The 14,830-nt window shown below is 42.0% G+C and overlaps 1 protein-coding gene across 5 annotated transcripts in view; it reads left to right on the forward strand.

The window, feature by feature from the left end:
- Positions 1 to 14,830, forward strand: part of LOC135204142 (EGFR adapter protein-like) — a gene marked incomplete in the record, with an annotated part of 933,128 nt that overhangs the window by 54,236 nt on the left and 864,062 nt on the right. For 2 of the 5 annotated variants that reach the window (XM_064234150.1, XM_064234153.1), the window contains 1 exon segment: positions 8,404 to 8,594. In XM_064234150.1, the coding sequence (XP_064090220.1) occupies positions 8,519 to 8,594 (76 nt within the window). 5 annotated transcript variants of the gene reach the window in all.

Raw genomic sequence — 14,830 nt, forward strand, 5'->3', positions numbered from 1 at the left:
GAAGATGCAGTAAAACATAACATTGCTGAATATTCTATTAATTATAAAGAGCAATCGCATAGAATTCGTTGATAACACCACAGGAATGTAAAGACTGAATTAACGGCTTGTAAATAATCTGTTTTTGGGGCATTTAGTTTTTGAAAAGCTTTAATTTAATATTGCTGCCACTGAAATTAAATTTTGTATCAGATTTGGCCTTGAGTTGGTGTCAGAATATGCAAATATGCTCGGAAATTTTGCTTAATAATAATTCCTTTAGCTTATATATATATATATATATATATATATATATATATATATATATATATATATATATATATATATATATATGTGTGTGTGTGTGTGTGTGTGTGTGTGTGTGTAAAGATAGATATATAGATAAACAGATAGTCAGTGAGTGCACATATTGACATAACGATCCGCATGCTTGAGCAGACGACCGAGAGAGAGACTTGCGTTAGTTCTTCTTCTTCTTGTTATGAGTTTGTCTGAAGTGCTTTCAATTTTGGACAGTTTATGATTCGTGATTGCTTGAACGCACTCAGATGTGCAGGCGTGCGTGCGGTGTCAAGCTCAGTTTAATTGACATTTGCGCGAATGAGAATTAAGAGGAGGGGGAGGAGGAGGTGAAGGAATATGATGATGAGGAGGAGGAGGAGGAGTGATAGGGTAGGGGGTGGGGAGGAGGTGGTGGAGGAGCAGGAGGAGGGGGAATAGGAGGTGGAGGAGGAGGAGGAGGAGGGAGAGGGGGAGGAGGACATTTACCAAGATCTTCCTTGGGTCAAGTATGTATTTGCCTGCTTTGGCCGGCATCATTTTTCGTAAGATGTTTCTATGTTTACGCGGCACCGCTTGCTTAGACGGCCCATTATTCTCCCCCCGCCCCCCATCCCTCCCGCCTCCCTTTGGGGGGGGTCGGTTGAAAGGGGGCCAGTGGTCCTTGTTTTTCCTCCTCCGCAAACGCGTTGAATGTGTATCGTGTTTATTTTGCATTCACTAACGTAAGGAAACACGAAGATGTTTACAGGCTACGAACCGTGAAATGGACAAGTTTGTTCATTAAGAGCTGCATCTTACTTTTTTTTTTTTAGTAGTCTTGAGTCATAAATTTCAGAGACGAAACTTACGGGGTACGATTTGTTAAGCACCCTCCTCCTCCTCCTCCTCCTCCTCCTCCTCCTCCTCCTCCTCCTCCTCCTTCTTCTTCTTCTTCTTCGGTGTCCACACCATCTCCCCCCCCCCTCCTATTCCTACTCTGATTCTTCTTCTTCTTCTTCCTTCTTCTTCTTCTTCTTCTTATTATTATTCTTATTAGGACATTCATCTCCTCCTCCCGTCCTCCTCCTCCTCCTCCTCCTCCTCTTTTTTCGGACAACATCTTCGCCTCCTTACTCCTCCTTCCATTCTTCTTCTTCCTCTTCTTCTTAGGACACCATCTATCTCCTCCTCCCCCTCCCCCTCCTCCTCCTCCTCCTCCTCCTCCCTCCTCCTCCTCCTTCTTTTCGGACAACATCTTCGACTCCTTACTCCTCCTTCCTGTATTCTTCTTCCTCTTCTTTCCTTAGACACCATCATTCCTTCCCTTCCCAACTCTCCTCCTCCTCCTCTCTCCTCCTTCCCTCTTCTTCGTTACAAACATCTTCGGCCCTCCTACTCTCCTTCCATTCTTTCTTCTTCCTCTTCTTCTTCGTAGACACCATCTCCTCCCCCTCCCCCTCCTCGCCATCCTCTCCTCCTCCTCCTTCCTCCTCCCTCCTCCCCTCCCCCTCCCCCTTCCTTCGGACAACATCTTCGGCCTCCTACCCTCCTCCTTCCATTCCTTCTTCCTTCCTCTTCCTTCTTCTTAGGACAAAACCATCTCCTCCCCTCCCCCTCCTCCTCCTCCTCCTCCTCCTTTCCGCCTCCTCCTCCACTTCCTCCTTCCGGACAACATCTTTTTTTTCGCCTCCTACTCTCCCTTTTTTCCATTCTTCTTCTTCCTCTTCTTCTTAGGAACACCCATCTCCCCCCCTTCCCTCCCCCTCCCTCCATCGCCTCCTCCTCCTCCTCCTCCTCCTCCGCCTCCTTCTTCTTTTTCGGGAAACAAACATCTTCGCTCCTAATCCTTCCTTCCATTCTTCTTCTTCCTCTTCTTCTTAGGACCATCTCCTCCCCCTCACTCCTCCTCCGCCTTCCTTTTCTTCCTTCCTTCCTCCTTCCCCTTCCTTCTTATTCGGACACCATCTTCGCCTTCCTACTCCTCCCCTTCCCCCAGTCCTTCCCCTTCCTGCCTCCCTTCCTTCCTTCCTTCAGGACCCATCCTTCCTCCCCTTCCCCCTTCGCTCCTCCTCCTCCTCCTCCTCCTCCACCAACCTATCCTTCGCCTTCCTTGCGGACAACAATCCTGCGCCTTCCTACTCTCCTTCCATTCTTCCTTCTTCCCTTCTTCTTAGGACACCATCTCCATCCCCTCCCCCTCCCCCTCCTCCTCCTCCCTCCTCCCCTCCCTCCTCCTCCTCCTCTTCTTCTTCGGACAACATCCGTTCGCCTCCTACTCCTACCTTTCCATTCTTCTTCTTCCTTCCTTCTTCTTCTTAGGAAAACCATCTCCTCCCCCTCCCCTCCTCCCTCCTCCTCCCCTCCGCCCCTCCTCCTCCTCCTCCTCCTCCTCCTCCTTTCCTCCCCTTCGGACAACCATCCTTCGCCTCCCTACCTCCTCCTTCCATTCTTCTTTCTTCCTCTTCTTCTTAGGAACACCTCTCCTCCCCCTCCCCCCCCTCCTCCTCCCCTCCCTCCTCCTCCTCCTCCTCCTCCTCCTCTTCTTCTTCGGACAACATCTTCGCCTCCTACTACTCCTCCTCCGAACTCCTCCTCTCCTACTCCTCATCTATTAGTGAGTGTTTTCGGACAAAATCTTGCACCTCCGACTCCTCTTCCATTCCTCCTCTCCTCTTCTTCTTCTTAGGAAACCATTCTCCTCCACTCCCCTCCTCCTCCTCCTGCCTCCTCCACTCCTCCTCTATCTTCGGACAACATCTTCGCCTCCTACTCCTCCTTCATTCTCTTCTTGCCTCTTCTTCTTAGGAACCATCTGCTCCCCCTCCCCCTCCTCCTCCTCCTCCTCCTCCTCTCCTCTCCTCCGCCTCCTCCTCCTCCTCCCCTCTTCTTCTTCGGACAACATCTTTCGCCTCTACTCCTCCGTTCCATTCTTCTTCCTTCCCTCTTCTTCTTAGGACACCATCTCCTTCCCCCTCCCTCCTCCTCCTCCTCCCCTCCTCCTCCTCCTCCTCCTCTTCTTCGGACAACATCTTCGCCTCCTACTCCTCCTTCCATTCTTCTTCTTCTCATTCTTCTTCTTAGGACACCATCTCCTCCCCTCCCCCTCCTCCTCCTCCTCCTCCTCCTCCTCCTCCTCCTCTACCTCCCTTCTCTTCGGACAACATCTTCGCATCCACTCCTCCTTCCATCTTCTTCTTCCTCTTCTTCGTAGGACACCATCTCCTCCCCCCTCCCCCTCCTCCTCCTCCTCCTCCCTCCTCCTCCTCCTCCCTCCTTCTTCGGAAACAATCTTCGCCTCCTACTCTCCTCCTTCATTCTTCTTCTTCCTCTTTCTTCTTCTTAGGACACCATCTCCTCCCCCCTCCCCCTCCTCCTTCCTCCTCCTCTCCTCCTCCTCCTCCTGCCTCCTCTTTCTTCGGACAACATCTTCGCACTCCTACTCCTCCTTCATTCTTCTTCTTCCTCTTCTTCCTTAGGACACCAGCTCCTCCCTCCTCCCCCCCCTCCTCTCCTCCTCTCCTCCTCCCTCCTCTTCTTCTTCGGACAACATCTTCGCATCCTACGCCTCCTTTCCATTCCTTCTTCTTCCTCTTCTTCTTAGGAACACCATCCACTCCCCCCTCTCCTCACTTCCTGCCCTCCTCCTTCCTCCTCCTCCCTCCTCCTCTTCTTCGGACAACAGCTTCGCCGTCCTACTTCCTCCCTTCCCATTCTTCTCTTCCTCTTCTTCTTCTTATGACACCATCTCCTCCCCCTCACCCCTCCTCCTCCTCCTCATACGCCTCCTCCTCCTCCTCCTCTTCTTCGGACAACATCTTCGCCTCCTACTCCTCCTTCCATTCTTCTCTTCCTCTTCTTCCTTCTTGAGGACACACAATCTCCTCCCCTCCGCCCCTCCTCCTCCTCTCCTCCTCTCCTCCTCCTCTTCTTCGGACACATCTTCGCCTCGCCTAACTCCTCCTTCCATTCTTCTTCTTCTTCCTCGTCTTCTTCTTAGGACACCATCTCCTCCCCCTCCTCCTCCTCTCCTCCTCCTCCTCCTCCTCCTCCTCCTCCTCCTTCGCCTCCACTCCTCCTTCCATTCTCTATTCCTCTTCTTCTTCCCTTAGACACCATTATTCCTCCACTTCCCGCCTTATTCGCCTCCCCTCCTCCTCCTCCCTCCTCCCTTCCTCTTACTTACACACCATTCCTCTTCTCGGGACAACATCTTCCCCCGCCCCCTCCTACCCTCCCTGACTTCATTCCCCCTCCCCCTCTCCTCTTATTTATCTTAGGACACCATCCTCCTCACCTCCTCCTCCCTCCCCGACCGACCTTTCTTCCTTCTTCCTCTTCTTCTTCGGGACAGGACAACATCTTCGCCTCATACTCCATCTTCAATATTCTTCTTCGGCTTCCTCTTCGTCATTAGGACACCATATCCATCCCCCTCCACCTCCTCCTTCCTCCTGCATCCATCCTCTCCTCCCCCCTCTTCTCGGGAACAACCTTCGCCTCCTACTCCTCCTTCCATTCTTTCTTCTTCCTCCTCTTCTTCTTAGGACCATTCTTCCTTTCCCCCTCCACCTTCCTCCATCCTCCTTACTTCATTCCTCTTCTTCGGACCAACATCTTAGCAACCTCCTACCCTCCTTCATTCTTCTTCCTTCCCTATTCTTCCTGAGGACACCATCTCCTCCCCCTTCCCCCTCCTCCCCCTCCTCCTCCCTCCTCCTCCTCCTCCTCTTTACGGACAAACATCTCGCCTCCTACTCCTCTTCTTCATCTTTCTTCTCTTATTCTTCTTAGGACCACCATCCCCTCCACCCTCCCCCTCCTCCTCCTCCTCCATCCTCCACCCCTACCTCCTTCTTGTGCTTCTCCTATTACATTAATTCCAACTTATTCTTCGGACAACATCATCGGCCTTCCCATACCTCCCCTTCCTTCTTCTTCTCCTCTTCTTCTTCTAGGACAACCATCCCCTCCTAACCCATCCCACCTCCATCCTCCATTCCTTATCCCCTTCCTCCTACCATCCTCCCTCCTCTCCTCCTCTTATCGGACAACCATCTTCGCCCCCTCCTCTCCTCCTCCATCTTCCTCCTCCTCTCCTCTTCTTCGGACAACCATCTCCTTCCATTCTTTTCCCTTCTTCTCAACATCTACCCCCCCCCCTCCTCCTCCTCCTCCTCCTCCTCCTCCTCCTCCTCCTCCTTCTTCGGACAACTCTTCGCCTCCTATCCTCCTTCCATTCTTCTTCCCTCTTCTTCTTCTTAGCCACCATCCTCCCCCTCCCCTCCTCCTCCTCCTCCCCTCCTCCTCCTCCTCCTCCTCCCTCCCCTCCCCTCCTCCTCTTCTTCGGACAAACTCTCGCCTCCTACTCCTCCTTCCATTCTTCTTCTTCCTTCTTCTTCTTAGGACACCATCCCCCCCTCCCCCTCCTCCCCTCCTCCTCCTCCTCCTCCTCCCTCCTCCTCCTCCTCCTCCTCCTCCTCTTCTTCGGACAACCATCTTCGCCTCCTATCCTCCTTCCATCTTCTTCTCTTCTTCTTCTTAGGCGCACAGCTTTTCGCCCCCTCCATCCCTCCTTCCATTTCTTCTTCTCCTCCTCTTCTTCGCTTGGACAAACACTTCGCCTCCTACTACCTCCTTCCATTCTCTTCTTCTCCTTCTTCTTCTTAGGACACCATCTCCTCCCCCAATCCCCCTCCTCCTCCTCCTCCTCCTCCTCCTCCTCCTCTTCTTGGACAACATCTTCGCCTCCTACCTCCTTCCACTTCTTCTTCCTCTTCTTCTTCTTAGGACACCATCTCCTCCCCCTCCCCCTCCTCCTCCTCCTCCTCCTCCTCCTCTTCTTCGGACAACATCTTCGCCTCCTTACTCTTCTTCCATCCTTCTTCCTCCTCCTTCTTCTTAGTCCTACCACGGACACCTCCCCTCATCTCCCCGACGCAGGATCGGTATCCTGTGTTATTAGATTTATATTGCAAGGAAGTTAATGGCTTTAATTAGCGAGATGGGGTGTTGCAGCATCAACATTGCAACCTCTTTTCCTATCTCCCTTCCATAATTTATCCGATTATCCCATTTTTTCCCGGCGGGAATCAAGAAAGAGAGCTTTTGTGTATTGTCTGTGATTTGTTAAGAAGTTTGACTTATTTGGTCGTTTTGCGTCTTATGGTGTTTTATCTTGGCCTGTTAAATTATTATTATTATTATTATATTATTATTATTATTATTATATTTATTATTTTTATTATATTATTATTAAAGAAAGATTGCTGCATCAGCGTATCTTTCAATAAGACTTGTTTGAAAGATGGTCTCCTTCCAATATATTATTATTATTATTATTATTATTATTATTATTATTATTATTATGTGGCAACTGTAAAATGCTAAAGAGAAAGTGTTTTGAATTACTATCATCTGATTACCAATTAAAATTTAGCAAGGTTAGTAATAATATATAAAGAGCAATACAGTATAATTGCAGAAGATCTAATATGTTATAGTGCAATTATATTGTATTATAATTATTATTATAATTAGAAAATGGGTATCACTAGAGCGTTGCGTTTTTTTATCATTTTATTCATTTTACTTATTATAATATTTTTTTTATTCGGATTCCAAGTGCTCGATAAATTATATCACTGGTTTACAAAGAAATTGAGGCAAGCACAAAAATACCCGTTTTTACTTAATTTGGGGGTGCTGAATTCAAATTTGAAATCCGTTTTTACTCATCACCTCTAGTTATATATCCTGTTTTTTCTGTTATAAGCTGCTGCAACTCTTGAAATGTGCACATATATTCTCTGTTATACTAAAATGAGACTATTTAAAAGCCAGACAAAAACTAGAGGTGATAGAGCAAAACTATTTATAAATTGAATTCAGCACACCCAAATTAGCAAAAAACACACCTTACCCCATTCTTGTCTCAGACCAAATTTTTTTTTTTTTTTTTGTAAAACCAGTGAGTTATGTTCAAAGATCTATATATATATATATATATATATATATATATATATATATATATATATATACACATACACATATCTATGTATACTTACATACATCTATATATATATATATATATATATATATATTATATATATGTGTGTGTGTGTGTGTGTATATGTGAGTGTGCGCGCGTGTGTATCTGTATGTGTGTGCGCGCGTGTGTATCTGTATGTGTGTGTGCGCGCGTGTATCTGTATGTTTGTATGCGTGTATATAGAATTAAGTTGTCAGTCTTATCGGCCCCGTAATTGAAAGGAAACTACCAGGTGCGTCGCTGTTTTCTCCGGAAATTAAATAACGTATAAAAGAAAAGAGAGAAGGATAGAAGGTCGACTGTATTGGTTACGAGAGTATAAGCTACCAATTAATCGTATTGAGTAGCAAAGAGAGAGAGAGAGAGAGAGAGAGAGAGAGAGAGAGAGAGAGAGAGAGAGAGAGAGAAAATCTTTATTTCTACTTCATAACAAAATATCTCGCTCTTTTGCAGAAAAGAGCTGCATTGTGTTGGAAGTAATAATAAATATAGATACTCTTAAGAATATTTCCTGCATTTGATAATATCTTCCTAATATAAACCTATGTTAACTTATATTTAGGGACCCCTGTGTTTCATTCTTTCTTTTTGACATTGCTAATTTATTCTCTGCATTGATTACAGCCTTATTGTGATGAATAGAGCCACAGAGGAAAAGTAATGAAAAAATATCCAGACATGGTAGTAATATCTTACTGACCGACTAATTCGAATGCAGCCGAAGTAATTGGTGACTTCCGCTTTCCGTCAGCACTGTTGAGTATTGAACTCGGCCATCTGTTTACTATAATCCAGTCTTCCGCGGCACACGCGCGCGCCGGCATACTCGCAGCATGATTGCGTACAAATTGTAGCAGCGTGCTTTGAAGTGAGAAAAGTAAAAAAAACTATATCTTGGCGCAAGCGCGCTCAATAACGACATTAGATCCCGGATCACTGAAGGCACTTGAACTATGAACTTTGAGCGTTTAGATAAACTTTGATGCCATTATTTCGCTTTGCTTGAAAGGCCGTGAGTGAGAGAGGGAGAGAGAGAGATAGAGAGAGGCAACAGAAGCATCCATTCATATGAGTAGGTGATGCTCAGGTGGACGGACGTGTGTCACAATTGTTTCCGCATTTTCGAGTCCCACTCGAAGGGCAGTGTTCTATTCGAGTTTTTTTTTTTTTGTCACCGCGCATGCGCGCCGGTCGTTCGGGGCACCGGAGATGGAGACCCTGAGGGCAACTTGGAAGCCGTTCATACCCCTGATTTTCCGGAAGGCATTCTCGACCGTCGTCCCAGGTGAGTGTTTGTTCAAAACACGAGGTTATTTTAAATTCCTCGAATAACCTTGAGGGAATGGATTCCTCACTATTTTTCATAGGTGGATAGTCGTTTGAATGTGATTGTGACTAATGTCAGCCTTCCTTATAGTGAGCATTATGTAGAGAAATATGGACGGTGCCCTACTTTAGTGTCTCTTTGAAATAATTTAATATATATATATATATATTTATATATATATATTTATATATATATATATATATACAAAAGTATTTATAGATATACATAGATATAGATACAGACGGAAAGAAAGGATGACTTTTATAGACTACAGTCTACAGATTATAGTAAATCATCTTTCAGATAAGCTCTGTGATCATTATTTTTTGCAAAGAAATGTAAACAACTTGTCCCTATACGGGCTGCCAATATTGCACTTCACTGGGTGCACTGTAGACATTACAAAAGGTTCTTTGCAGCGTCCCTTTGGCCCCTAGCTGCGACCCCGTTCATTCTTTTTACTGTACCTCCATTCATATTATCTAGCTGTAGATGATATTTCGTAATAATTGTGTCGCCGTGTCAACGGATGAAACGAGGCGCCAATAGTCAGAAATTGGACGCTATCTGGTATTTGAAAACGGCAGAATTGTAGAGTATTCCCGTAGAAGCTAATTGAACTCCCCCCACCCACCAACCGGCCGGGTACCTTCGGACCGTAGGGTGCCCATTGAGGCAGTCACTGGTGGGCATTCAGGCAGCGGAAAGGCGCTATTAACAGTCATCTAGCGTAAGACTGTATCGTCTGGGAGGCCCTTGCCATTTATCGTTCATTTGTTCTCGGAAATCTTTTTATGGCCTTTTGTGCCTTTTATATCTCTTATTGAAATGGTTTTGCTCCTCTCTCTTCCTTTCGAAGTGCGAAGGTATTCAATTTCTGAGGCATTTATTTTGAGCCCAAAGGTGCCTTTGTTGTCCCTTCCTGTTTCATCTGAAGTCCAAAGGTATTTCATTGCAAAGGTATTAATTTAGAGACCAGACTTATTTAATTGCAAATGTTTTCATGTTGAGTCCGTCCAAAAGTATTTAATTGTATATCTTTTCATTTTGAGCCCAAACTTGTTTAATTACAAATGTTTTCACGGTGAGTCCGAAAGTATTTAATTGCAAAGATACTCAATTTGAGTCCAAACTAATTTAATTGCAAAAGTTTTCATGTTTAGTCCAAACTTATTTAATTGCAAATGTTTTCATTTTGAGTCCAAAAGTATTTAATTGCAAAGGTATTTATTTTGAGTCCAAATTTATTTAATTGCAAACGTTTTCATTTTGAGTCCAAAAGTATTTAGTTGCAAAGGCATTAATTTTGAGTCTAAACTTATTTACTTGCAAAAGTTTTCATGTTGAATCCAAAGGTATTTAGTTACAAATGTTTTCATGTTCAGTTCAAAAGTATTTAATTGTATATCTTTTCATTTTGAGTCCAAACTTGTTTAATTGCAAATGTTTCATGGCTAGTCCGAAAATATTTAATTGCAAAGATATTCAATTTGAATCCAAACTTGTTTAATTGCAAATGTTTTCATTTTGAGTCCAAAAGTATTTAATTGCAAAGATATTCAGTTTGAGTCCAAAGGTATTTATTTGGCAACTCAGTCCAAGATGGGTGATATACTTATCTTATTGGACCATGAAGTCATTCCTTAACAGCAGTAGGTAGACATATAATTATATTCCACCTAGGAAATTAGTCTTTCCCATTCCCAGGTGGTTTCAGTAGTGTCACGCCAGATAACTTACAAAATATCGATCATTGTCAATCAGTCCCATGCAGTTTTCGCACATAAGATCCCCAAAAAACCTTTCATGATTCATCTGCCCATGTGTCTTTCTTGTGCGTTTTATTAAACCTCAACTGAGGTTTTTTCTAGACCTTTGCTGGAAAAGTTTTTGTTTCTCTGGAGAATTCGGAAAAAAAGTTAATTTCAGGCTGGTTATTTAACTAGTGTTTTATTAAACATCAAGTGAGTTTTTTTCCCCAGATCTTTGCTGAAAAAGTTTTTTTCTTGAAAAAAAGATAAAAACATTTTCAGCAAAGATCTCGAAAATAGAAAACTCTGATGATGTTGAAGAATTCGGAAAACAGTTGATCTGGGGATGTTATTTAACTAATGAATATAAAAATAAACTTAATTATCTAAAAAAATATAGAAAAATATCCTCACATATTACTGAGTTGAATGTATACATTTGGAGTAATGAGAATTCATCCGAAGCAAAGACATCTGAAGCTGATGTCAAAATGTATTGTCATGCGACGCGAATTGGAAAGAAGATGAACGTATTCCCTGCAGTTACAATACATTTTGATAAATAAGTAAATCCGCCATAACGCATTATATTCATTTGAACAATCCCTTTTCAGTTGTGAATACTCCAGCTACCGGAAGGTAACATAACTGTCCTTATAAATGTAGAGTGTTATCTTCACTTAAAGAGGACAAACTCATTGACATCATTGATATCCTTTATGAGACGAAAATAAAGAAATATCTCAGAATGAAAGAGTAAAACGCTACAGGGCTTAACAATCAGTTGTCGTCTGAGAGGAAATTATTGTACGTAATAAGTTGTTAAGGATTTATATATTGGGTATAACATTTTACAGTTTGATTTATCGATTAACTGAATGTCTATAAATGTAGCCAGTAAGATAAAAAAAAAATTTCAAGATATTTCAGTTTGTGAAAAATATTTGATTTATCGATTAATTGAATGTCTATAAATGTCGCCAGTAAGATAAAAAAAGAAGAAGGTAATTTTAAGGTAATTCAGTTTGTGAAAAATATATGATTTATTGATTAACTGAATGTCTATAAATGTCGCCAGTAAGATAAAAAAAAAGAAGTTAATTTTAAGATAATTCAGTTTGTGAAAAATATTTGATTTATCGATTAACTGAATATAAATGTCGCCAGTAAGAAAAAAAATTAATTTTAAGATATTTCAGTTAGTGAAGAACAGTCTCGGAAATTGTACGTAATAATCTGATAACGATTATATATTACGTATGACATTTCACAGTATGTTGTATTGATTAACTGAAGTCTTTATATTTCACCAGTAAGATTTAAGTTAATAAACAAAAGATTCACCTTAAGAGAAAAACAAATACGGTGTGAATTGCTATGACTGATTCAAACTGAAACATTGCGCATTGCAATCAAACTTTACGAGCGTGACTGATTGATTGATTTTTAAATTCATAACCCCACAAACTTTTTCTCCCCTAATGTTTCGTTGCATTTACCTTCTAGAGATGAATACATCGTTGGCGTTTTACGTTTCAAACTTTCCGGGGAAATTAAAGCTGATGTTTTAGAGCAAGGAAGACTCTTCTTAAAAATTATATTTCTTGCCTTCATATTATGGGAGGAGAAACCAGGTTTAAAATATACTACGATATTTTTTTTCACTTACTCGGGGAGTAAGCCTACAAACTACTTTGTCATTTTTGTTCTGTGGGGGGGGGGGGGGGTCGGTTAGGAAAGCCTAAAAAGGTCTGAAAAAGCTATTTCAAGATACAGGAATTTTAGGGAAGGATATTTATATTTTTTTATTAGAATGAAAATGTAAAAAATAATGTGCCTGTTAATTAGTACGGAATAATTATTTCTAATAAAATATAGCGTGTTTCTTTTAATTTTCGTTGGTGAAACAACGCTCTATTTGACCGTAGATTTGAACACGCACCTGAGTAAACTAGAGGTCGGATCACGTCTTGTTTACTTAAAAGAAACGTAGCTCCTTATAAAATTATACTGTACAAAGGATAAAACTTTCCACCCTTTTTTTTTTTATTTTACATGAACAATTTTTGCCCTTTTACCCCGCAGGGGGTAGCTCCTGAAGCGTATCTCATCCAGTGCACTATAGGCATTACATGAGGTTTTTTGCATTCCATTTACTGTATCTCTGTTCATATTCGCCTTCTCCATCTTACTTTCCACCCTCTCCTAACAATTGTTGCACAGTGCAACAGCGAGATTTATCTCCTGTTACTCCTTTCAAACCTCTTTACTCTCAATTTCCCTTTCAGCGCTGTATGACCTCATAGGACCCAGCGTTTGGCCTCTTTCCCGAATTCTATATTCTGCTCTATTCATATAATTCTTTCTCTTTATTAACAGGAACAATTATTGCTTTTCCATGTGATTAAAAAAAAACCTCTAAAAGCATCCTGGAGACTAACGTCAACATTTCTGTATATTAAAATTGAATATCTTGGTATATTGTCAGTTTTTTTTCCCGCTACCGTATTACATTTATTGCATTACAAATATTGCCTTACAAATACGGTTTGATTACGTTAATGGAACCCCAAAGACTTTTTATTTATTTTTTGTATTTTTCCACATAAGGGATTACCTTTGAAAAGCTAATAATACCTCTCCAATCTTAGTTATCAACTAATATTTGAGTCCATTTTTGAAATTGAATTCTCAAGTCTACCCTATTTTAGCAGTTTAATTTGAACTCTGTGAATACAAGATGAAAACGTTTGATTTTGGAAAACATTTTATTTTAATTTCAAGTACACAGTTAAATATACAGCTTAGGATCTTTTAACCATAACCAAAAAAGCAAGACGTAGTGTTTTGTTTGCGACAGATGTAACTTACAAATAAAATTGGCAGGTGTAGACCAGTGGTTCTTAACCTTTTTTGGCCCCTGCACCATTTCACCATACGTCAGAATGCCATTTCCCATCCCTCCCCCCTCCACTTTTCCAAAATTGTTTGCCTGAAAAGCTTCATTCCAAATAGTATGCATACAATGCTAAAAACCCGATGCACACTGTGTTTTGTGTGGTCCTAGAGACAGTTTGAACCTGCCAATATGTGGTCATAAACTCCCCCCCTCCCCCCCACTTCCCACCGCTGAAACTGAAATTCCCCTGATTGAGAACCAATAATGTAGACTGACAACGGGAACGCAGAGACGCCTAAAATGCGGAAAGGAACCATGAAATAGGTCTGCAGGAGTCCCTTCTTCAGGGAGCTGAAGGAGGCAGCTCATCAAGAAGGCGCCCCCAGAAAGCATTGGCTTCTCCTTCCGCAGTGTTTGCCCTGCAAGAGCTCGATTCGAAAGCCCCCAAAGGCTCGTTCCTCGCGCGTCGAATAAAAGCATTGTCCCTCTGTGATTGGCCTTTTCCGAGCAAACAAGAATCCGAGCGGGACGTGTTGACGAGTTATCAGCAGTCTTTGTTGACAGGTAACGCGGTATAACACTCGTAAACCACCTGGGCAAAGAACGACCCCAAAAAGCCGCCAAATATTTGTCTCTCTGCCTTTGAGCCGTCGGCTCCGGAAGCGAGCGCCGGCTTTGCATAATATCGTAGTTTTAAACGGTGGCGAAACAAAGCGATTTCATTGTTTTGCGTTGGCTTTGTCGATGAGTCCCGTGTCTGCCTGTCTGTCTGTGTCTGTGTCTGTGTCTGTCCAGCGCAAGATAAGCGACCTTGACTTCTCTCTTGTCGCCGAAAAATTAGGATGTTATGATATTAAAGTCTTGATTGTCAGGTGAGGGCGATTGTCAAGGTGAGGCTTCTGTGTTTACAGCGATTGTAACATGAAAAAAAAAAATAATAGGCTTTACAGACGTGGTTTGATTTCACTTAGTTAATCATTAATCTTCCCTAGAGCAAAGGGAGGTAATTTTTGGTCTACATGCTTAGCTTTGATGAGATTGTCGGTATGGTATGTCAGATATGCAGTGATTGTAAGACATATGTATGTATGTATATAGATATTATATATATATATATATATATATATTAAGTATATATATATATGTATACATATATTAATTATTTAAAATATATATGTAAATGTATGACCATATGTATGTATGCATGTATATATTTATACATGTTGTCATATACGCACATACATGCAGACATACATGCATGCATATTTATATATATATATATATATATAATATATATATATATATATTTATGTAAATATGTATTTTTATTAACGCTTATCCGAGTGCGAAATAAGTGTGTGGTGTGTCTGTCATATGAATTATAAAATTTATCAACCATTCATCATATGAATTATATGATTTACCAGTCTTTGATTATCAGAATTGAACGTGTAAACACTGTAATTTACTGGATTCTATAACATGGTCATTACGAAATACAACTTAATAGTGATCTATCTGCTCGCGAAGATTGATTGATGCAA

Source organism: Macrobrachium nipponense, chromosome 44 (genome assembly GCF_015104395.2).
Source record: "Macrobrachium nipponense isolate FS-2020 chromosome 44, ASM1510439v2, whole genome shotgun sequence".
Lineage (NCBI taxonomy): Eukaryota > Metazoa > Arthropoda > Malacostraca > Decapoda > Palaemonidae > Macrobrachium > Macrobrachium nipponense.